This window comes from Rhynchophorus ferrugineus, unplaced genomic scaffold, assembly GCF_030347505.1.
Source record: "Rhynchophorus ferrugineus isolate W39M unplaced genomic scaffold, kcgeb_rfMv2 rfM3, whole genome shotgun sequence".
Lineage (NCBI taxonomy): Eukaryota > Metazoa > Arthropoda > Insecta > Coleoptera > Curculionidae > Rhynchophorus > Rhynchophorus ferrugineus.
In genome coordinates, this window is record NW_027472582.1 from 4,050,781 (window position 1) to 4,075,460 (window position 24,680).

Consider the following 24,680-nt stretch of genomic DNA (forward strand, 5'->3'; position numbering starts at 1 on the left):
TACTCAAGAAATCAAGAGAATGGCAAAGGCGACTTGAAGTGAGACTCTATTCTCATGTTAACATCGTACAACAAACCACGTCAGGACACAGGCTTAAAATAATCAAACGATTTGATCTTGTGTAGTGTAGTGTAGTGGTTAATTTAATTTCATTTAATAGATCCGTAGATATAATTGGTTTTCATTTAATAGAAAAAGAGCAGTGTTAATACATAAACCTTATTACACCAGAGACTAAGAGAGACTAAGATACTCCAGATATATACCTAGATTTAAGTTATTGTAGAGATAAGTTTATGTCAGTCTGTAACGAATAGTAATAATATAATAAATAAATAATAAAAAATATATTGTTTTTCAATTGATTTTGGTTAAGCCAATCAAAATTAGAAAATTGTTGTGATTCAATGCTTTCTTCCATTTGTGAGATGATTTTTCAAAGAACAGAAAGAATATTTATTGACCTAAAAACAATCGGGATCATATTTTGATACGATAAAATCGTGGTTCTATTATAGAATGAAAAAACTTATTAACCAACCAGTATATTATCAGGAATATTAAATCTGAATCTAAAATTAGCTAGTTGCATTTCATAATGAATATATATTTTTGGACAAAAATTCATAATTGTTTGCAAGTAAATTAAATATTGATTAACTTTAATAGAAAAAGACTATATGTAAAAAATTGTATTGCTTTAATTACTGCTCTAAATTCGAAGGAAAATCAATAAAAGTTACCATAGAGACCTAGCATGCAAACACTAGCAAGAATTAAGGACATTGACAGTATATTTTTTGTGTTGAGAGGTTTTATTATATGCTCTATAGTTATATTTCTTAATATAACTTCGTCCAGTTTGGTTTCCAATCAGTGAGGCAGAATGCCGGCGCTTTCTGACGATATGTATTGCTCAGAGCAGATATGTATACCTCCTACATTCCCGTATTTACTGAGACAGTATGCTAAAGCAGCTATTAGAACACAACCTGGTGATTTACTAAAGTAAGAGTTTATTTTTATCTCAACACAAATTAGTTTTGTTTATTTGAAGATGGTCCACCGCGTATTTTCGCTGTTTATCCCTAAACATACCACCTCCAGTCAAACCGAGGCTAGAATACCCAATCCCTCGCGATTATTATGGCGTTACACCTGGATGGCTGAAGGCTCTGATATTCCAACTCCAAAACAACCCGACAATACCTTTCAAAGTATAATAGAACATTGCTTATTAATGTTACATATCGAAGGACTCTTCTCTTATCGTAGGTTTTATGGGACAGATGGATTGGAGCTTGTTTGCAGCACAATACTTTAATCAAGATACTGTGCCTTGGTGGTTTCGATAATGCTGATGCCATTCCTTGGCTAAGGTTCATTGCGATATGCGCTGGACTTTTAACAGACGTGAGTTCACTGTCTCATTTGCCTTACAATAGTTTGATGATTCGATGTTTAAATAGGATCTGACCCATAGCATGATCTTGATCTGTGAAATACTTTCCGAGGAACCTGAAGGTTGTTTTGTTTCGTACCTTTAACCATTGTAACCCTTGTAATATGAACATTATTTTACAGGTGGCTCCGCTATGATTACGTCCGATATCTTCATCGATCTGTATAAGTTCCTGGCCAAAATCGATGCGTCTCGGGACCAAATCCTGCGTAACTACTACTTTAGGGATTCTCTGCTTTCATTATGGCGCGATAAAGCCGACAAGGAACAGGCAGCCGAGGAGGTACATGAAGAAGTAGCGTCCGTAGTTGAGCCAAGGTACTGTTTCATCCGTAATAATTAATTCCCATGATGCTTTGGAGTTAAAATTCTTATAGTATCGGAAGTAAATCCAGCACCAGCACTGAAGTTGATCTGGATAAGAAGGACGATGTGGAGAAGGTGGTTTCTTGTCCGAGTTTACCGGACGATGACCACTATTCGTTGGATTATTTGAAAGTTGATGTTAGCGAAGGGGAAGCGGAAGGAGAGGTGGATGCTGCATCCAGAATGGATGGTACTACTGGAGGTTCAATGGTGGTGCGTAGTTCCGAAAATATTCTAGAGTAAGAAACTAGCATCATATTTTGGGAGCAGTATCAATGTTTTGTGGTTTTACAGTATAGCTTTTGTTGCTGACAACTCCGAACAATTAGAAGACGAGGATTCTAAGGAGAAAGGTAGACGTTATTGAAAGATTTAATATGATCATTATTAGATTGTTAGGAACATAAATTTAGCTGTCGTTGTGTTCTGGGTGGTTTTATCGAGTAATGGCTTAAAATCATCTTAAAATCATGGCTTAAAATCATCATCGAGTGCACTTTACTTGGTACCCATTTTTTTTTTTCGCACTTGTGTCGTCATGCAACAACAACAAAGAACATGTCTATCTATTTAAAAGCTCATAAAATATTCTCTTTAGTTTATTGTTGTTTACTTTTAAAAGCCATTTTTGACTTATTACAGAATATTTTGGAAAACAATGCATTTCTATTAGAACCTTCAGATCATCTAACAGAACACCTTTTTTCATTTTCATGTTAAAGCAAATAATTTTTACCGAAACTCTTGTAAAACTGACAGAACCTAGTGCTAAAAAAAGGCCTTCTACAAGAATAATTAGTCAATACGTACATCTCGATAAGCAGTTATTTCTTCCTGAAGGCCATAGAATCAACTCTAAATGGCCAAATACTGCAATATTTGGTAACATTATGAAGCTAGTCACTAAAGGTGACGAGTAAAGTTCCAGACCAAAGCGTATAGTAAAGATGAGTAAATGTGACAGTTGTTTTTGATTTTGCTTGCCAGAACATGGTTGCTACTGTGACCAGTTAAGTTATTCTATACCTTTATATTTTGCGGATTAGTGTAAGGGAAAAGTACCCTTTTGGGTTATTATATGAAAACCATCAAATTAAACGGTTAGGTCAGGTTGTTTAATAGTTGTTTGTATTGATTTTTCGCATTTTCACCAATAGATTTGTTTAGTGGTAAAGATGTAGCAACATTCACTTTAAAGTTCCTTTTTTATTACTGTTATTGGCATTGTTAAGGTTAGCTATTACAAACTACACATATTTCTCAAGTTGAGCTCTTTCTCTGAGAGATTTATACTATTATTTATTATTATTATAATCAATTTTACTTAAAATAATGCTAATTTTAACAATAATTAAATTCGAGCTTTATGTTAAAATATGTATAAAAAATAATCCACCATATTTGTGTTGTTTTCAACATTCAACATTCATAACGTTCAGGTGACGGTCAATTTTAATGACAATATTAACACAAACGCTTCATGACAAAATGGTGAATATAAAAAAGATTTCAGTTTCAGACATACTTTGTTAATTAATTTAAAAAATAATTATTTAACAGTTACACTAGTCCCATGCATAGTTCCCCTATAGAACTAGTTTTAACCAAAATAAAACATGAAGAAATCTTGTTTTCGCAGAATTTGGATTTAACTTGTATAAGGCCCTAAGCAACTAAATATATATTTTAAACGATTCCCTTTAAATTTGAACATCGCCGATTGTTAATGCAATTACTTACGTAATAAAACAACCAATATCATCCAATAAACACTATATAGCGTCTTATTTTGGTTATATATTTGATTTACAATTTATACTTTAGATTATTATTATTATAACAGGTCACTTGAAAAGTCCCCGGCCTACCGTAGTAAAACATAATTTTTTAACAAAATTAGTTTTCTTTATTCAACATAATTCCCTTCAATGGTAATGACAAGGGGTGACACTGATTATAGCGACCCTCCACGAAAGTTCTTCCCAGCGAACATTATTTTGAGATATGAGAACAGGAAACAGACGCTGGGGGCCGGATCTGGAGAATACGGTGGATGAGAAAACAATTCGAAGCCCAATGACTTTTGACACGGTGCATTGTCTTGGTGAAGCAGCACTTCCTTTTTCTTCAAATGCGGTCGTTTTTCGGCGATTTCGTCCTTCAAACCGTCCTCAAAAATACAGACGCCGTAACCTTGCCAGCGGACTGTTGCGTTTTCCCACGCTTTGGAGAGGGTTCATCGTGTGCAGTCCACTCGGATAACTGTCGATTAGACTTCAGAACGAAATGATGGAGTCATATTTCATCCATTGTCACATATCGATGCAAAAACTCTATAATTCACAAATTAATGATCCGATAGCTGTCAAATTTATACACACATCTTTTGAGGGTTAGGGCTAACTAATAAACACATGGATTTAATTATAGTAGCGCCATCTGTGGGCCAGGCCGGAGACTTTTCAATTGACCTGTTAATAAGAGTGAGTATCGAAATTGTTTTCTTGTCAATTATATATTACAATTCTTAGTGAAACTCACGTAACTTACGTTGATCTAATACCGCAGAGTTGGATAAGAAAAGCCAAGAAGGCGAACAACCCGGAGAGCAAGAAAGCGAGACCCAAATTGAAAACGTCGAGGCCCAACCCGAGGAAGAAAAAACCGCAGTTGAAGAAGTCAAAGAGGATACAGCTGAAGGTATCTTGCGCAATCCGTTGTAGATGACAGTCTAAATTTGCGGCTTATAATTTAAGTTCAAGAAGATAAGAAGGAAGATGATGATGAGCTTAAAGAATACGAATCAGTAGATACCATCAGCGATGAACCAGTGCGGGACCTGGGTCATGTTTTTGATGATGATGCCACTTTAAATGAGGACCTGGAAAGACTGAAGGTAAATGCTAGGATTAGCGATTAATATTTATGATATTCTTTTCAGATCTATGATATTCTCAACTTTCTGCCCGTTGGCAATAAGTATTATTGTATGATTTCCGTTATATAATATAATATCCTGATATGTAGAAGATCGCTTCACTAAGTGATCTGCTGTACAACTTATAATCTAAAACTAGCTTATTCTAGATACTATTCTTACTTATTCTAAAGCTCACTTTATGTGCCTATTAATCAGTTCGTAGTGTAGTTTGAGTTTGAGCCTATGCACTATCAGCCAATACATTTGATTTAGTTTCAGTCCAAGCTGTTTGCGTTTTGTCACCATATGTTTTTTCCGTGTCAAACGTCGATCAAAATGCATTCCCAGATATCTAACGTTGTCTGCTTGCGGACGATCATGATTATTCAATTTTACTGAGGGACAAGTTCTTCTATAAAGGGTAAATGTCATCTGGGTAGATTTTGTCTCATTTGCTTTGTTGATGAAATTGATTTGTTTAACTATTTCCAAAGTGTTTTTCGATTGATTTTTCCAGGCTATACAACAAGAGATGGCTGGTGAAACGGACGAGGAATTAGAGAAATTTAAATGCAAGCTTATCGCCGATATGCCCATGACAGAGTCTCAGCTGGAAGGTAGCATGACCTCCCACGAGTTTTAATTAAAATAACCCAATTCGAAAACCTTTAGGTGTGAAGCATTTCGCTCCGGACAAAAAAGAAGCTCACCTGAGCCGCGACCACTTGAAATCAGGCGAAAAACTTATGGAGAAATCGAGTGAAGCTTCCACGGAGACGCAGAAAGAAGAGGAGAAAGATAAGGTCGGTAAATTCTGAATATTTCTTCCCAAAATCAGTTGGTATTTTTAGAGACCGTACGATGAGGTCTTCGTAGATGCCATTCCGGGAATTGGAGCGGTGGTTCCCGATGACCTAATCGCCGCGGTATTGAACTATGTCCACATATGCGAGAAAAATCAGCATGGAATGTTTATGCCTCGAAATATCAGACATTATAGCTGTCCACCTTTGGAGGTGTTGAATTATTAAACTTACAACTCATTAATTAATGCTTACAATAAAATAAATTGTTTTGAAATAGATAGTACGTACAATATTAGCAAATAAGTGAAAAATTATTCTGACGCAAAGTATAATTGGTTGCATAAGTCTGGTTCATTTAATAAGCTTTAAATTATATGTTATTACATAAGAGTAATATTCGCCTTAACATTATATTTTATTAATATAAATTCTTTATTATACATACACTTTTTTAATGAAACTTTGAAATATTATTCCTTATTATTTCTATCACTGTTTAGTTTGTGATTAACTTACAGATAGAGGCATAATTGGTTGCATACGGCTGTAAATAAATACAACGGAGTATTACTAGTTGCATAAAATAAAACGAAATTTATTTTTGAAATATGTATATTAATATATATTTTTCGTAACTAGCACCAAAATAAATTGAAATTTTTTTTTATTATGAGCTATTTATCATATCGTTCCAGAAAGCAATTAATTATCTACATCATGTAAGAAAAAATACGAATAGAAAATATCTTAAGTATGTTAAGTACATTTGTGAATTTTATAGACAAGTTTAGAGTCAGTAAGAATCTATTGGCATCACGTATTGTTGCATAATGAAAGGATTCTTGATATCAACAAGGGTTGCTTTAAAAATATGTAGAGTAAGGTTAATAAATGGGGTGTTCAAATGCCTAACTAATCAGAAGCAGTTGTTTTGACGTTATATTATATGTAATTTTTAAATGTTCTATCCGCTGTTTTAGTAGATCCATAAGATTAAATTTTTTGTCTGTCTGTCAAGTTCCTTCAACAATTTTTTAAGTATTCTTCTTCCTTTGTTTATGTGACATTTTGAAACATTAGAAGTTTTGTCCGTTATAAGTTATTGTGTCTTCTGTATCAGAGCATCATTAAAGCCTACCTAACTCTATATTTATAGAGATTTATACCATAAGTAAGTTATTATGAGAGATTGACAGGATATAATAATAAAAAAACCTTTGTGTTGATGAGTTTTGGGGCCTAACCTTTTAGAGGCAAGAAAAGAAGTTTTAAGGACTACGAAGAAATTGTATCATTTAAAAATTGATTTCTAATGTTAAATGTTTGAGATAAATATTTAAGTATTGCATTGAATATAACTGATTTTAATATTTAACGTGTCGAAGATGATTTTAATATTTAACGTGTCGAAGAACAATTTCGAACGGGTAATTTCAGGCAGAGCAGTCAAATAAATCAGTATACTTATTAATACATATCGGCTCTTCTGATAGTATAAGTGGAGAAAATTTTGGTTTGTTTCTGTATTAATTTGTCTTTCATACTAATGTGTAGGAAAATATATATTTTTACATTCACAGAATATGTGTAATGTTTATTTCAATAGAATCATTATTTTTATGCATGATTTTACCTATTCCGTCAAAATGTTGCTTTGGGGAAAGTCTTTTTTCTACCCTCAAAACATGAACTAAGGATGCATGAATTAGTTAATTTATTATTATATTTAAATCAATTCATCTCAAATTTTTAGTATTCAAATTTCAAACTACAACTAGTTTTCGCCAAAATAAAAAACGAAGAAATCTCGTTTTCGCAGAATTTGGATTGAACTAGTATAAACCTAAGCAAATAAAATATATTCAACCGATTCCCTTTAAATATGAAGATCGTCGATTGTTAACGCAAATCTTTACGCAATAAAACAAACAACGAGATAAAAAATAATGTTAGCGATAGTGTGTTTATCTCAATATAATATTTATATTATTTAAATATAAATGTTATAAGTAAATTACTAGATCCGTAGATACCATATCAATTAATTTTTAGATTCTTCATAACATAATAGAATATCTTTAAGTTTTTCTGGGAGATCATTTCTTTTACTATGTCCTAAGTACCGGTACAAATATTGGTACAGTAAATTTCCCTTAATATTACTAAATGTTACCAAGACTGATTAAATTACAATCTCAAAAAATAACGAAAAAATTTCCTCATCCAAAACTACGGTTTAAAATTTGAACTATTAAGAGATATTTAGAATTTGTTTATGACCAATACATCAAAAAATAATTAAAAGTCAATCGACAGACTACCACAGTTAGAAATTCAAAACAAGAGTTTTAGTACTCATTATTTATTTTTATCTATTTTTATAGTTCTATTAGTTATTAGACTCAATTATTTTACTAGTTTATTGTCTTTTTATGGTAAAATTTTATATAAAAGATATGTTTACCTACCCATGTTACTGGTATTAATTTCTTTGGTTATCCTAAATGTTTGATAAGTTTGTAGTCGTTTTGACAGGCGACCTTAACACTCTCTTCTTTCTAATTTAGACATGAACAAATTAAACGTTTATTAAGTATTAAGCGTTTTATGATTGAAATCAAAACAATAATATTAATTACTATAGAGAATTTTAAATTATTATAACAAATAACTTTTTGTAAGATTTTATTCTGAAACGTTTAAAGCAACCCTCGTATAATCTGACATGATACAATGATAAGTCGATGTTAAATATCATCCGAAAGGTCCGAAATAAACGATAAATACTTTGTGCTATAAATTATGCGTGTCGTAATAACTTTATTTGTCTAATCCATAAAAATAAATGGATGCGTCTATGGTCGAATAAATCCAGATGATATTTTTACCAATGGTTTTTAAGAAAAGGTGACGTTTTACTTGATGGCCTTTAAACACTTGTTGATAAATTGAAAGACACTCGTTACGTAGCTCTCCCTGTTTTCCGGTAGATGTTTGACGTGTAAACTGGTCTCGTAACACACCGTTGTCACGTCCACTCCTAAATTTTTTCGCGCGTTCGCAAAGTACTCGATGTCCTGCAACAAATGACGTCATTGTTAAATATACGATTCTTGTCGATGCAACAGCCAATTTCTAGTATACAGATAAGAAAAATAAAAAGTATAGGGCGTTGTAATTCGTCTCGAGGCTGCTCAACAAGTTTATAAAAGACCAGCGATGTAAATTAAGTTGCTCTCTTGTTCCAAAGGTAAAAGTGGTGTTATTAATTATTAATATACAGTAAATATCATCGTGGTCCAGAGATCCGACTACTTTCGGCTCTATTCGAAATGTTAAAACTCGATGTTGCCAAATTTACCGTTAGATTATTTGCCTTATGGACGTAATTTATTTTAGGAAAATCAATTATTTAACAAGACTTTTAACTAATTAACTTTTATATTTTGTCTTGAAATAAAAAATAATAATAGAGTAGATACGTGATTTAGTATTTAGTGCAATATATAGTCCTTGCGTTGAGCAATCTAATCTATATTTTATGAAATTGTAAGGCTTTGAAAGTTGGAAGTCTCAGGACGATAAAGGATAAACTGTTATTGTTTAAATAATTTCTCAGGGAACAAGAAGTTTCAAGAAGTCAAGAAACTTAATATACAACCGTATAAGGAGTGATTGTGAAGGTAGTAAGTATCGATGTTATTATTATCTTACGAATGAATTTTAGGTAGACTACGATAAGGCAAGAAGAGTTATGCACTTCATATCTCAATCATTCCACAAACAACAACTCAGCTCAAGTTCTTCTGAAAACGTGCTTGTTCGCGAGCTGGTCGACATGCTGGGAGCTTAACACCGCGTCACCGCCAAGCTCTCCCCCTTTTCCAGGGTGAAACGACGTCATCCGTTGCTACAGTCATAACTTTTGCCCCATATAACAGTATCCAGTTGTGTGTTAACTCAGGTTCGCGAATCAATAGAATCGCCGGGCCCTCGTGCCCAATAACGGCTGCCCGATCAGCGGGTGCCATATCCCCAAATTTAATGCAGTAGCAGTAGCGATCCACAGGGGTCAACTGTGAGGCGGTTTCGGAATAAGGGTTCATGCATTCCACCGCCTGGTTTCAGGCCAGAACAAAAAAAAGAAGCTTACTCCAGAAGAAGTGGGCGCCAGAACATTAGGCAGATAACAGTGTTGGGCACACAGTTGAAAAATATTTTAGTGGAATATGTTTTGATGAAGGAGACTAAGTTTTATGGATTGACCACGGCCAGCATTTGCAGAATGGCATATATGTTATACCTTGCAAAAAATGTCGGTAAAAGGGTTTAATAAAAAAGGTAAAGGGTTATAATATACAAAAAAGCATTCAAATAACAATTTAATCACTGCGAATAAAACTTTTGATGTGTAATCGTTATATTAGTTTAAAATCGAGTTAGTGTCCAGAAATCAACCAAGAAGTTGTTAGCACATATTTTTTTATGAAGTAAGGCAGACTTGATCGTGCTTTGTGTTTCATTTCCACTTGGTGAACTTATTGAACATATTAGAAACATTAAAAAAAATTTTTTTACGAATATTTAATATATAATTATATAATAATATAGTTTGATTGTTATAGCTGTATGATTTTGTGTATTATTTTCGTATATAAAAATGCAGTGTTTTTGAAGTCAGGGTAGTTAAATGGTGCTTAGAAAAACATTTAGAAAGCTTCCTATGAGTAGCGAGTAACAGATATATAATTCTTTCGTTCTGAAATATAATAGCCAACCTTGGAACTTGCATTTGTTTCATTACTATTAGGATTTCGAGGTGTTCTTCGAGCTGATGCATTTTCTATCTTAATCTAGTAACGGTGAACATACTTACTGTGTGTGGAATAAGGTCGTCATTCTTTGAATAAATAAACAGTTGTGGACATCTGTTTTTGTCTTTTTGTAGATTCTCGAAAGGATTATGACTATGGACGTTACTCCTTGGATAGAATTGATTTCTAATTATCTGTAAATGCAGTTAATGTCACATATATCACTAATTATGGGATGTAAACATATCATTCCGTCTCTTTTAAATTTAGTAATATTCTTTCTTCCTTTGGACATTCTTATTTAAGTATAACAGGAAAATTGAAAAGTCCCCGGCCTGAACCATAACCACTGAAGACGGTGAAAGCGGTGGACGCCAAAAAGAGGTTGCTACCGACGAAAACATTAAGAAAATCCACAAAATGATTTTGAATGATCGTAAATTGAAATTGAATGAAATACCAAAAACAACGACACGTTGATGATTCCAAGTAGTGTTTGAAGATGATCAAGCGTAATAAACTCGAGTTTTTGCATCGATATGTGATAATTGATGAAATATGGCTCCATCATTTCACTCCGAAGTCCAATCGACAGTCATCCGAGTGGACTGCACATGATGAACCCACTCCAAAGCGTGGGAAAACACAGCAGCCGGTTGGCAAAGGATCAACAGCGGCTATTATATAGCGTTATTGAACCGTTTGAAGGGTCAAATCTCCGAAAGATAGCTGTATTTGAAGAAATAAAAGTGCTGCTTCACCAAGATAATACATCGTGTCACAAGTCAGTGAAAACGTTGGCAAAAATCCATCCATTTCTCAAAAGAATGCTCGCTGCGAAGAAATTTTGGTTCAATGAAGAGGTGATCGCCGAAACTAAGGCCTATTTTGAAGCAAAGGAAATATCGTACTACAAAAATGGTGCCGAAAAGTTAAAGTGAATAAAAAATATTGCCAATAAAATTTGTTTTACTATGGTAGGCCGGGGAATTTTCAATTGAACTGTTATGACAATAAATTTCCACGCTTTACGCTATTTTAAACTTATGTAATCAGCATTAATGATTTAAAATATTTATTTTTTGCTTAACTATCACCGATAAGTCACATGTATGACTATACAACACGAAATTTGGGTAAGTAATAGTTCTTTAATTAAAGAACTCGCAAATTTCTTAAAAAATTCGACGAATAAATAACGTTGTTACTCAAAAAAGACGGAATCATAATTGTACTCGTACTTATCTCGGAAACATTACCTCGTACAGCCACACTACCGACAGAAACATGGTCATAAGGAAAGATAGAGAAAAATTGTAAAATATATTTCCTTCCAATATGGCGGATATGGCCCTAAATAAACTCAGCACTCGTCTTTTGCCCGGCGCCGAGTCAAATATGATCCCTTTTATCTGAAACAAATTTGAAAACGACAATACTATTAACGAACGGCGTTCTAACTGACTCTACTTACTTGTAATGGTTTTTCTTGTTTGTCCAGAGCGACCGAGAAGTTCTGATATAGGAACGCTCCTCCGTTGGAGAAGCAATGAATGAATATCGGATGGCTCTCGAAGTTTAGGTCCATCAGTAGCTTAACCAGTTTCTCTCCGATCACAGCCATTAAATGTCTTTTCGTGAATAATAACTTAATTGGTGCCGTATACCTTAACGTAATCAGTCTGAAACGGAAACAGAAATATATAGAATAATATTTTGATATCTAATATAGATATTCGTTTCAATAATCGATCAAATAAACTTTCTTTGATGTGTATGGATATTAGGATTGACAGTCTATCTAAAATAATAGTGAACTGACGTCATCAAGATGTATACTGTACTGCCTGTCGCAATTTGTAAACACGTCTTAGAATCGGACAATCTTTTCTTTCTCATTTTAGTCTATTTAAAAATAAACCCAATACAGTTTGATGCTTGCAAACGTTTAATATAGTCAGCTTATAAAATTCGTCTAGTTGTGAAATGTCTGCGAAATTCTTCAAAACATTAGTGATAATAAGGGATCATAACCGTCAAACGTTGTTTTGGTGTTTGGACGCAAATAAATAGTCAGTCAGAAACAGATAGTCTCTCTACTTAAGTTAAATTGTAAGTATGTATAAGAAGAGTGAGTAGATTTTTCAATATAAACATAAGTTAATACAGTTATATTAGAGATAGAATACTAAGGGATATGCATCTCTTTGAGAGATACATCCCTTACAAGTCACAGACTTATAAGTAATCTCGTGATTCACTGTTAGGAATTATAATATCTAAATAGTGTAAAGACAAACCGCGAAGAAGTTTAACGAAACTTGCAGATAATGTTTTTAAATGGTTTTATCTCTTGAGCACAGTTAGTGTTTTCCTTCATGTTCAAAAGTAACTATAATTGAGCAATGAACCATAAGTTTTTGCTCAGGTTTTAAAATCAGCCATTGAAGATCACGCCACGAGGAACTATTAGTTATTGTTGTGGACAATGAACTACGTCTAGTATATTGGTGCAAAAGATGCTATTAAGTGGATTGCAAAAGGTTGTAACTAAGGAATGGCTTGCATAACATAAACATGCTAAAGAGAAGAATTATTTCAAATTGTAACCTCATCATTTAACATTCTCAAATTGAATTGTTATGGGATGTGGCAAGGAATTACTAGAATAGATATGCAGGTTGAGAAACATGTACAAGCAAGAACTATTTGGAAACGTGGAAAGAAGGATTGTCTACAAAAACAATCTTCACTTTGGATGAACACCATCAGATACACAGAAGAAGAAATTTCCAAATGGTGGTATTGTGAACTAGTGTTATGTTGGAAATTAACAGCTTAGTTAGTGCCATATGTGTGCAATTGCTCAGAATATACATTGGCATTTGGTTGAAATGTATGAGAAGAAAATGAATACTGTTTTGCAAATCTGGCAAAATCAAAGGGGTTTAATCTAATTTTATCACGAGAAATATACACAGGCAGTAACTAGGAAAGCTAAGGAGAAATACAGTGATATCTAGTGAATAATTTGACAAGGAAACACAGGAATGAAGGAAACAAGAACTAAACATAAAAATGCAAATGCTTTCAATAGAAAGTAAAATACACTACTTCGATGTACAATTGTTAATTTGGTGGATTTTCGCGAATAATAACTTAATTGACCTTGACTTAATTAACCCTTGACGTTTTGTGGTTGGGATTTTTTCTCGGACAAGAAATGAAACCGATATGTTTAAATTATCTGAAATTGAATTATCCGTGTGGTGGCCATTTTCCCCCCTTTTGGATCTCTCCCATCACATATAATTATCTGAAAACAACTGATTCAGCAACTGTTAAGTTGTCTGCAATTACTTAGAGAATCTGGGCTGGGTTTTCGTCCAGTAAGTCTTATAATTCACTGTGTTCGAACTTTGTCAATCCCCCAGGCCTTTCTTTGTCATTGACACCAAAAGTGCCACTTTGAAATCGTTGAAACCAAAGTCGATAATGGACGGAGCAGCCTCACCATAAGTTTTTAAAAGAGCTTGAAGAGCTTCAACGGCGGATGTCTTCAAATTAGACAGCACAAGTAATGAATGTCGAAAATGTACTCAATAACTGAATAACACAAAATGGGTAATGATTATTTTATGTAGAGAAATGTTAAAACTAGTGCATTAAACGTTAGATAAGTTTGTTTAATAGTACTGTCTACAAATGGCAGCAACTGTTAGCTTCTTGCGTAAGTTTTGACTATATAATTCCTTATATTACATATGTTATAAAACATAGCAATGTTTTAGTATCTAATTTTAAATCTATTTTCTTTTTAAGGTGATTATATTTTAATATTTAGATATTTATATATATATATATATATATATATATATATATATATATATATATATATATATATATATATATAATAACAATATTTTAATATATAGATTTGTGATATTTATGACATATGGTGTCCGCAATATTAGACTATTGGATAATATATATTCTTAGATTTATAACAGTTCTTATGTAATTGATGCAAAGTTAACGTTTTTGCATGTGTAAATTCTATAATTTTTTATTGTTATCATGTTTTCTACTGCACACATAAGATGTGTACACAATTAATATTGTTCATATATTGGAAAACAATGTTTAAGTGCTTGTTGCTTTTTAAAAACCTCTAATTCTGACGCAATATTGTAATTACTTAAAAGGTTTCTAACATATGCATTAAATCCAATTTGTATTAATGGAATCAACGAATTAAAGTCAATGACACTTTTGGTGTAGTAGACGTTTATTTTTATTTATTCAAACAATATTATAACAAAACAACTTCCTTGATATAGTTTCCGTTACTGTTTAGCCTGCGATATCGTAGCATTCAACAGGTCCTGTCCTTCACATCAGTGGTCGGACTACCACTAAGATCACAACGTCTTCAATGATGAAGTTATCTTTCTAACTAATAACATATTCCAAGATGATAGTGCTCCCATATACACAGCCAAAGAGGTTCAATCTTTCTTTGACCCGATCAGCACAATAGAGAGACCTCAAAATAATTGAATCGTTATGTTTAGAATTTTGGAACAGATAGTGAGTAGTAACAGGTGGAGTAAAAGTCCCACTACCATTTTAATTACGCGCCAGTTTTGTTCAGTTTTGCTTTCGTCCATTGTGTTGTGTAGATGTCCTAATTTTATTGTGGACGATTATACGCAACAGGAAGGAGCAGAAATAGTGACAATATTTATTGAAAATTATCGTTCTAATATTGTCGCTCAGCGTCTTATTGTCTAGTGCCCCACAATATTACAATTTATCAGTTTACAATATTACAGTTTACGATAAAATTATGCGAATTTTAAATAGTACGGTGCGATAGCAGGCAGGCCTCTTTCTGGAAGACAACGGATATCTCGTAACGCTGAAAATGTGGCTCTGGTGCGCGATAGTATCGCAGATTCTCGAGAAACATCAATTCGGAGACGTGGTTCCCAGTTACACATTTCTGCACGTAGTTTAAGGCGAAATTTGAAAACTGATTTGAAGATGTTTTCGTACAAAATTCAGTTAGTCCAAAAATTGCTACCGAGAGATCCTGATCAACGAGTTGAGTACAGTAATGGAAACATTAGACTGTCTGGTGAAATTGAAATCCAAATTGATAGTGAGCGATGAAGCTCATTTTCTTCTCAGTGACCACGTCAATAAATAGAACAGGCAGTTTTGGGGAACATATAATCTTCAATTAATTCATGAAAAAATATTGTATCCACTAAAACAACCGTATAGTATGGTATTCATGCTGGAAACATCAATGATCTCTATTTTTGTGAAAACGACCAAGGTGTTGTAGTTATTGTTACTTCTGAACGGTACCAAGACATGATTTGAAATTGTCTTGTGCCTGAAATCGAAGAGCAAGGACTAGAGGACATGTGATTTCAGCAAGATGGAGCGACAGCACACAGCTCGTTCAAGAATTCAATTATTGAATGACGTTTTTCCACGAAGACTAATTTCGCGAGGTTGCAATTTAGATTTAACAGCACACAGGTTTTTACAGTAGTTTTTTAAAATCAAAAATTTATGTGAATAAGCCCCAAACGATTCAACATCTCAAAGACAATTCGTTACGAAATTGAAGAAATTCGAAAGTTATAAAAAAGCCGAAAGTTGCATAGGGAATCGCGGTCACCATTTAGCCGATATCATTTTTCAATCATAAGGGAAAAAATGCAAGGGCCAAAAAAACTTTTTATGGAATCCAAACTCACTTATCTTTTCTTTGAGAAAAGTGGGCAATCAAAGTGGTAGCGATACTTTTGTCCCAGGTTGGATATTTCCATCTCCAAGATCATTGAAGCAATAGGGGGATCTTTTTACACAAGAATGGGATAAAATTTCTTTGAAAATTTTCGTTTACGAATCAATTTCTCGAAGAATTGCAGCTATTTAAAAACAAATGGTAGCCCAATATCTTATTAATACCATATATAAATGTTTTGTCATGTCAGGGGTTCATATTATTTCTTCCATCCTTCCATCCAGACAATTTTCATTAAGATATAGGAAGATATATTGATGCAAAATCTTTAAAACTTATCTGTACACTCCATATTTATTGTTAGAAGCCAGTTACTTATCATATAGCTCTCGTAACATACGCGATGTTTACATGTTTTTTTTTTGGTAGTTATTATAAATGGAGAAGATAAAAATAGTTTCTCCTACTAACACAGAAAGATTTATTTTGTGTGTCGTAATTCATACGCAAATGCAAATTATAAATTTTATGTTCTTTTTTTTAATGGGAATTATGCAAAGTTTACCTTTAAATTACCATACACTTATATCTCTTTGTTAACGATTTCATTCGAGCCGAATGCTTTTCCAATTTTCTATCCGTTTCAAAGGTTTATTTTTTTCGAGATTAATCTTTATTAATTAACCGAATTTAAAAACAATCAGTTGTTTGACCTTTGCGTTTTAGTTATTAATTATTCGGAAATTTGATTCAATATTTCTCGCCCAACTAAATTTAGATATTGTTTTCTAAACGCATGATACATTAACTCTGTCATAACATAGGAGATTTTCATATTGTGGTTTTGATAATCAATATCAATTATTCATAAAAGTTGCATTAATGTTTTTTTTTCGCTTTTAGGTATTGGATGCTAATAAGTTTTGATTTTTAATAGTAGAAGTCCTCACTTCTCTTCTCTATTTAATAAATCTGTCTTGTATCAATATATTATCAAAAGCGTCTTGTCTTACAAAACAATATATGTTTTCATCCATCAGAAATGTAAATTTTCATGTAAGAGTTTTATATTATATCAAACAGTAACTGCAAAAATTATTTTTACTTGTTTAGAAGTTTATTGACGAGAATTTGTCAAAAAAGGAACCTATATAATTTTTGATGGTGCTCGATCAAAAGTTTGAATATCATTATAAGTATATTGATGTTGGTTGATTATTCACATTAATGACATTGATTTAAGCAGATATATGTGAAGGAGCAATTTTCTATATCCAAAATGTTGCTTCAGATATGTTAGATCCATTTATTTGTGTCATATTGTTAGTGGAGATGATCTAGCGCTTTCCGATAACATTATTTTTTCAATTGATGATCAAAAGTATGTGGATATGTGTCTGTTTTCCAAATACGAGATTCTTTGTTGGCATGGCATTCATAAATTTCCTGGAAAAATCATAGCTTCAGATTAATGAACAACACAGATAAAACCCGACTTGGTTGGTGCAGCGGTAAAGGCGACGGGACGGTCTTCCTACTGTTGCGATAATAGGGAATCCTGCTGGGGCATAGTTGTAAATTTTTGTTTCTGATTGTTTAACATTTGTGATTGTCCTTAGGCAGTCCCGCTAGTAACGAGGCTGGGTAGGACTAGATGTCTTCTGGAGTAATTTCTAAGTTGGTCACTCGCCTTAATACTGAGGCCCATGGTTCGGAACCCATGTTAAACTGAAGGTCCAGGCCAGATAAACCGTCATTGGTATAAAGTAGACTTTAAGATATATAAAAGGAAATAAATAAATACAAAACAAAGATAAAATAGCTGCATTAATTTAGCTGCATAATAGAATTTTTTTAGTATTTAGTATTGGATTCTTTACATGTTCAGAGTGGATTCCCCAAATCATACTGTCTCCATTATATTTAATTAATGTTATATATTCAGGATAAGAGATTTTACATCAGATGGGACATCATGCCCATTTTATTCCTTCTGATCTATATAATTTCAATTTCCGTCTAAGCACTACAATTACTTTCATTCAGAGTTTATGTGAGTGTCATGGCAGCCATGATTCATCGAATTCAATAAGTAAATATTAGTTTTCAAGTTTTAAAAGCGGTGATTTTGGCACCGGTGACAAATATCTCTCCAGTCAAAAAATGTAAAGTCAGTTAAAAAACACGGGAAAGTTCCAAAATTGTATATTTCAGGTCATATGAATTGAAGCCAAGAGATATTAAAAGGCGTTTCGGTCATGTGTAAAATGCTGTTTCAATGACAAAATTGGAAAGATTTTGTAGCATCGTATTGCTACTGATGATGGAAAGTGGTTCCATTACGATAATCATAAACGCAAAGTCGAATATACATGGGATCAAGTTAACCTTCTGTTTTTGATGAGATCAGCTTGATATAGTAAGAGGTCAGTCGAAAAGTCCACAGCCTGACACATAGATGGCGCTACTAGAATTATATCCATATGTTTTTTAGTTAGCCTTAACCCTCAAAAAATGCCTGTATACATTTGACTGCTGTCGGATCATTAGTTTGTGAATTATAGCATTTTGAGTGAAGCAACTTTTGTTATTGTGTAAAAAATGGATTAAAAAGAATTTCGCGTGTTGATAAAATATTCCTTTTTGAATGGAAAACATACAGTTGAATCAAAAACTTGGCTTGAAGCCGAGTTTCCGTACACTGCACCAGGAAAATCAACCATCAAGGATTGGTATGCTAAGTTTAGACTTGGCGAAATGAGCACCCAAGATGGTGAACACAGTGGTCCTCCAAGAAAGGTTGTTACCGAAGAAAACATTTAAAAAATCCACAAAATGATTTTGAATGACCGTAAATTGAAATTAAATGAAATAACAGACACTCTAAAGATATCAACTGAACGTGTACATCATATCATTTACGAATATTTGGGTATGAGAAAGATCTGTGTAAAGTGGGTGCCGCGCGAGCTCACATTTAACCAAAAACAATGCCGAGTTGATGATTTTGAACAGTGTTTGAAGATGATCCAGTGTAATATACCCGAGTTTTTGCTTCGATATATGACAATCGATGAAACATGGCTGTATCATTTCACTCCGAGGTCCAATCGACAGTCATCTGAAGTATGCTGCACCCGATGAACCCACTACAAAGCGTCGGAAAACGCAACAGTCGGCAAGGTTATAGCGTCTGTAGTCTGGGATGTGCATGGAATAATTTTCATTGACTACCTTGAAAAAGGAAGAACTCTCAACAGCGACTACTACAAAGCGTTATTCTGCCGTTTGAAGGATGAAATCGCCAAAAAACGGGCGCATTTGAAGAAAAAGAAGGAAGTGCTACTTCAGCAAGACAATGCACCGTGTCACAAGTCAGTGAAAACGATGGAAAAATAAAACCCATAAATTGAGCTTCGAATTGCTTCCTCATCTACCGTATTTTCGTTGAATGGGGAGGTGATCGCCGAAACTGAGGCCTATTTTGAGGCAAAGGACAAATCGTACTACAAAAATGGTATCGAAAAGTTGGAGGCTCGATATAATCAATGTATCACCCTTGAAGGGAATTATGTTGGATAAAAAAACTAATTTTGGCAAAAAAATTTGTTTTACTATGGTAGGCCGGGGATTTTTCAATTAACTTGTTATGTTGCAAATTCGGCGAAAGCATACTTGGAAACATTGAAATGTTGATTACTACTTGTTCCGACCTATGAGTTGTGGCTTGTCTGAGCAGCAGTTCGCTTCTTATTAATATACTAAAAAACGGATCGTGGATAGCATCAGAAGATTCATCGTTTTATCGATATGCTATCAGTAACATAAATTACCTGAAAGATGGGAAAATGTAGGAAGATACTTAAAACAAAATACATTGTACTGATTTTCCATAATAAAGTGTCAAAATAATCCTTTAAAATTAATTTATAGGACTAATATAGACAATAAATTTTTTCTCATGTACACCTGTTTTTTTTAATATGTTTGAAAGTCTCATTTTTACCAACTATGGGTTTATCTGGACTGGACCTACAGTTTAACGTGGTCTCCGAACCACGGTCCTCAGCATTAAGCCTACCGACTGGCGAGTGACCAACTTTAGAAAACATCCCAGAAGACATCCAGTTTTACCCAGCCTGGGTACTGGCGTGACTGTGATCATTTTCCTTGTCGGATTTTACACTCTTGCCTAGGACATTCACAAATTTTAAACAATCAGTAGGAGGACCGTCCTATCGCCTTTACCACTGCGCCATTCAGCCGGCTATACCTGTTTTTAATATCAAAATAGTATGCACTGTACATTGCTATTACTATGATTCATCCAATATTATTACAATATCCATTAAAAATTGTATTTTTTAAACAATAGTTTTACGTAATAAATATTTTAATTATATTCTTATCAATGGACGATACAATAAAATTTAGTTGTTTATTTTAATATTAAGCACAGTATGTAAACTTTATAAATACATAATTTAAAAGAACGTAAAATGATGTTATGTTATTTTGTACGAATTAAATATTTATGTCGGCGCTGGCTGATTCTTTGAAAACCTATGCCTATTAATGTAACTGGATTCAGTTAACTAGACTAGTCTAAAAAATATTATTACACTCATCAGTAAGGATATTAACTTTAAAGTCTAGTGTTTAATTGGTTTTCTTTCTATTTTTTGCTTAAAAATAGATTTAATAGAATTGTAGCAGAGGAAAATAAATAAATGTTTGCTTAGACCTATATTTCTTTTGATAATTCACTGTTGATTCACGGGACATTTTATTTTTATGTGTTCGAGAAACAAGTGGATATAGTTGTTGCGATTGAAGGCAGTACCTCTCCTGTTGATCAGTTCAGATCAGATGGCATGTCCATGTCCTATCAGCTCATGATGATCTCATGATTATCCAATTCCACCAAACACTTAGCGTCATCGTCCTTGTAAAGCTTCGACACACTTCCACCCCGATTTTTTTTATACACTCGATGTATTTAATTAACTTTGTATCGTCCATAATAATTCGTTTTAAAACTTGTCGGTTTTATTCAATTTTTCACTGGTAATTCAGATGATACCCAAGAATAAAATATGAATATATCACGGTATAATAACGTTTGACCGAGTAAACTAATTATCAGAATGTTCTATGGACTGTTATTTTTCAAACACATTAAATAGCGCTTCATTGAATAAATATTAATCCATATTACTTGAAGCAAGGGACTTTAAATGTATCTATTAAGACAAACTGATATTTCTTTTAAACAAACTCAACATATGTGTTACAAATCAGTGTCAGTTACTATGGTAAAATAATTATTGAATTAGTGTTATATTATTTCAATAAAATAAAAATGAAAAAGGGCGGCTTGGTGGCGTAGAGGTAACGGCAACAGGACCGTCCTCCTACTGTTGCGTTTGCCGCGGGTTCAAATCTTGCTGGGGCATGGTCGTAAGTTTATGTTTGTGATTATTTAAAATTTGCGATTGTTCTAGGCTAGAGTGTAAAATCCGACAAGGAAAATGATCTCAGTCACGCCAGTAACCAGGCTGGGTAAGACCGGATGTCTTCTGGGATGGTCTCTAAAGTTGGTCACTCGCCAGTCGGTAGGCTTAATGCTGAGGATCGTGGTTCGGAGCCCACGTTAAATTTTAGGTCTAGTCCCAGATAAAGCCTTAGTTGATAAAAAAAGACTTTTAATATATATATACAATAATAATATATATATATATATAGGGTATATATATTTAATCTAATTTGTAAAAAAAAACTGAATTTTGAAGAGTAAATATCATTTTAGAGATATTCCTTTTTTCATATTAAAATAAGACAATGATATGTTTTAGAATAAAATATATTTAACTATGTTTATAAAGATAAATATGTCACACCATCCAGTTGTATTGCTAAGGAATAGATGGCGATGGAATGTAACATTGAAGGAGTTAAAATATATATACTTAGAGATTTTTTTTTACGATGTCTGAAGAAACGACCTTTTAATAGATCTCTTTTAGTGACACATAGGTAATTTATTATTTAAATAATTTAAGAATGATTTATTTGTAGTGCAGTATAGTATTTAGTGTCTTAAATAAATTATATATATATATATATATATCTATATATATATATATCTATATATATATATATATATATATATATATATATATATATATATATATATACATATATATAATTTAAAATAATTTTAGGCAGATATATTTCATTGATGTATAAGCATTGTGAATTATTTGAATAATTATTCGGGTGAGAAATGCTTAAATATGGTTAACCAAATTCATTTCATTTTATACTTCTTTTAGAGTCACACATGTACTTTGTTATTTAAAAAAATTAGTAATTATTTATTATATAGTCTACTGTAGTTTTTAGTGTATCTAGTGTCTTTAAAGAAATTGTATATATAGCTTTAAGTATATATATATATATATATATATATTTGTATTATAATAATTTATACAGATATATAACGATTGAGTTTAGGCATTATTAATTATTTGTATAACTATTGATGTAAGGAAGGTTTACAGCTGGATTAGTAAAATTTCGTAAACTAAATTTAGTTAACTACTTAGAATGTTAGTGACACAGAGGTACTTTATCATTTATTACGTGGTGTGGTGGAGTATATAGTGTATTTAGTATCTTTATATATGTATATTTATTTTATTACAATTTTTAGGCAGATGTGTAACGACTGAACGTGAATTATTTATATAATAATTGATGTAAGATATGTTTAAATTGGCATAGTATAATTTAGTCGGCAACACATTAGATAAGAAACATTTGAACAAGAATATATTTTAAGGGTGTTTATAGAAAAATGGACGAAGAGGATGGATGAAAACTTACCCCCTCTCCTCGTATATCTGCGAATACTTGGCCAGGTACTTGTCCTTGCATCCGGCCCAACCGAACAGGATGATAACCGGCAACTTCTCCTCGTTGACCACAAACACGAAGTCCGATTCGCCATTGTTCTGGCAATAGTTGAAATTCGGATTCGGGAACTTGATGAAATATTCCAGGTTGTCTAGGTTAGCCATGTTCGAGGTGACTGGTGTTGTGCGCTTGATCCACCATCCGTCTATCGATCCATTTTCGCGGGAGGCTTTGCCTTTTCGCTGCGTTCGGCACGTGACGACGGTCGCTGGTGGACGACCCTGAGTTTTGTATTTGAACCGAGCGCACGAACGATCGCTGTTTGAGGAAAACCGTCGATGACTCAATTTTTACGGGTGATTGCATATGTACTTGCCCACAAAACATAGAGAGGAAGGAATCTCCCATGCATTAGTCGTGCAAAAATTTAGTTTTCTTTTTATACTAAAGGGCGCGAGACTCGTCACTATGAACAACGGGAAATTCAAAATATTGAAATGCGAGTTTTATTTTTATTTTCGAGTATAACAGGTCAATTGAAAAGTCCCCGGCCTACTATAGTAAAACACATTTTTTGGCAAAATTAGTTTTTTTATTCAACAATTCCCTTCAAGGGTGATACACCGATTATATCGACCCTCCAAATTTTTTATACCATTTTTGTAGTACGATTTTTAATTTGCTTCAAAATAGGCATCTGTTTCGGCGATCACCTCTTCATTCAACGAAAATTTATTCCCAGCGAGCATTCTTTTGAGATCCGAGAACAAAAAATAGTTGCTGGAGGCTAGATCTGGAGTATACGGTGAATGAGGAAGGAAATCGAAGCCATATGCATGGATTTTTGCCATTGTTTTCACTGACTTGTGACACGATGCATTCGTCTTGTCTTGGTGAAACAGCACTTTCTTTTTCTTCAAATGCTGCCGTTTTTCGGCGATTTCATCCTTCAAGAGGTCCAATTACGCTATGTGATATTCGCTGTTGATGGTTCTTCATTTTTCAAAATAGTCAAAGAAAATTATGCCATGCGCATCCCAAAATACAGACGCCATAATCTTGCCAGCCGACTGTTGCGATTTCCCACGCTTTAGAGCGGATTGACTGTGTGCAATCCACTCAGATGACTGTTTTCCTTGATCTAATTGCACGTCAATTATTATTATTGTTATGTTAGAAACTAGTACGTTGCATGCTACTTTCTCTTCATTCTGTGATTTTGGCACCCTTCATAGTTTATCAGTTTATCATTATTATTATTATTATCATTGCTGTTATCTGTTATGATTATCCGTCAATGTTATTGACTACTATGGATTAAGATTATTATTAACCATCTTGGTTATTCCATCATTGTCATTGACTACCGTACGTATAATTATTAATCGATACCATAATTTATCAGTGCTATGATTGCTAGCATAATGAATTACTCCTAATTTTATCTGCCAGTATTACATATAACTGTCAGTCCCGGTATATTTCAGCATTACCTGACATTGGAAGTATCTGCCGTGATAATCGTCCTTATCGTTGAAAATTGATTGCTCAACTACTTTTCAATTATAATTTCAAAACTGCCACCCAACCACCTCGACATCGACATGTCGCATGCTTAGATTATGCTTTA

General features: G+C 33.2%; 2 protein-coding genes across 2 annotated transcripts; one reads left to right on the plus strand and one right to left on the minus strand.

Annotated features, from left to right (window-relative positions):
* The first annotated feature begins 777 nt into the window (after positions 1–777).
* LOC143192527 (uncharacterized) lies at positions 778–6,787 on the plus strand. Its single transcript, XM_076397918.1, has 12 exons — positions 778–1,008; positions 1,058–1,217; positions 1,276–1,413; positions 1,470–1,524; positions 1,585–1,780; positions 1,840–2,067; positions 2,123–2,181; positions 4,397–4,528; positions 4,585–4,724; positions 5,266–5,365; positions 5,421–5,551; positions 5,600–6,787. Exons 1-12 carry the CDS (start codon positions 887–889, stop codon positions 5,777–5,779), a joined length of 1,641 nt encoding a protein of 546 aa, XP_076254033.1. The 5' UTR covers positions 778–886; the 3' UTR covers positions 5,780–6,787.
* LOC143192528 (transmembrane protein 53) lies at positions 6,149–23,342 on the minus strand. Its single transcript, XM_076397920.1, has 5 exons — positions 23,021–23,342; positions 11,843–12,050; positions 11,628–11,780; positions 10,431–10,562; positions 6,149–8,631 (listed from the first exon to the last, which is right to left on the minus strand). Exons 1-5 carry the CDS (start codon positions 23,212–23,214, stop codon positions 8,470–8,472), a joined length of 849 nt encoding a protein of 282 aa, XP_076254035.1. The 5' UTR covers positions 23,215–23,342; the 3' UTR covers positions 6,149–8,469.
* Positions 23,343–24,680: the final 1,338 nt, after the last annotated feature.

Bases quoted from the DNA above. Each gene is read 5' to 3' on its own strand.
- LOC143192527 (XM_076397918.1), top strand. From the start codon at position 887: ATGCCGGCGCTTTCTGACGATATGTATTGCTCAGAGCAGATATGTATA. The intron at 1,414-1,469 runs GTGAGTTCACTG...ATGTTTAAATAG, and splicing joins GCGCTGGACTTTTAACAGAC to GATCTGACCCATAGCATGAT. The intron at 1,781-1,839 runs GTACTGTTTCAT...AAATTCTTATAG, and splicing joins GCGTCCGTAGTTGAGCCAAG to TATCGGAAGTAAATCCAGCA.
- LOC143192528 (XM_076397920.1), bottom strand. From the start codon at position 23,214: ATGGCTAACCTAGACAACCTGGAATATTTCATCAAGTTCCCGAATCCG. The intron at 12,051-23,020 runs GTAAGTTTTCAT...TTTCCGTTTCAG, and splicing joins CAGATATACGAGGAGAGGGG to ACTGATTACGTTAAGGTATA. The intron at 8,632-10,430 runs GTAAGTATGTTC...CATTTGTTGCAG, and splicing joins ACGACCTTATTCCACACACA to GACATCGAGTACTTTGCGAA.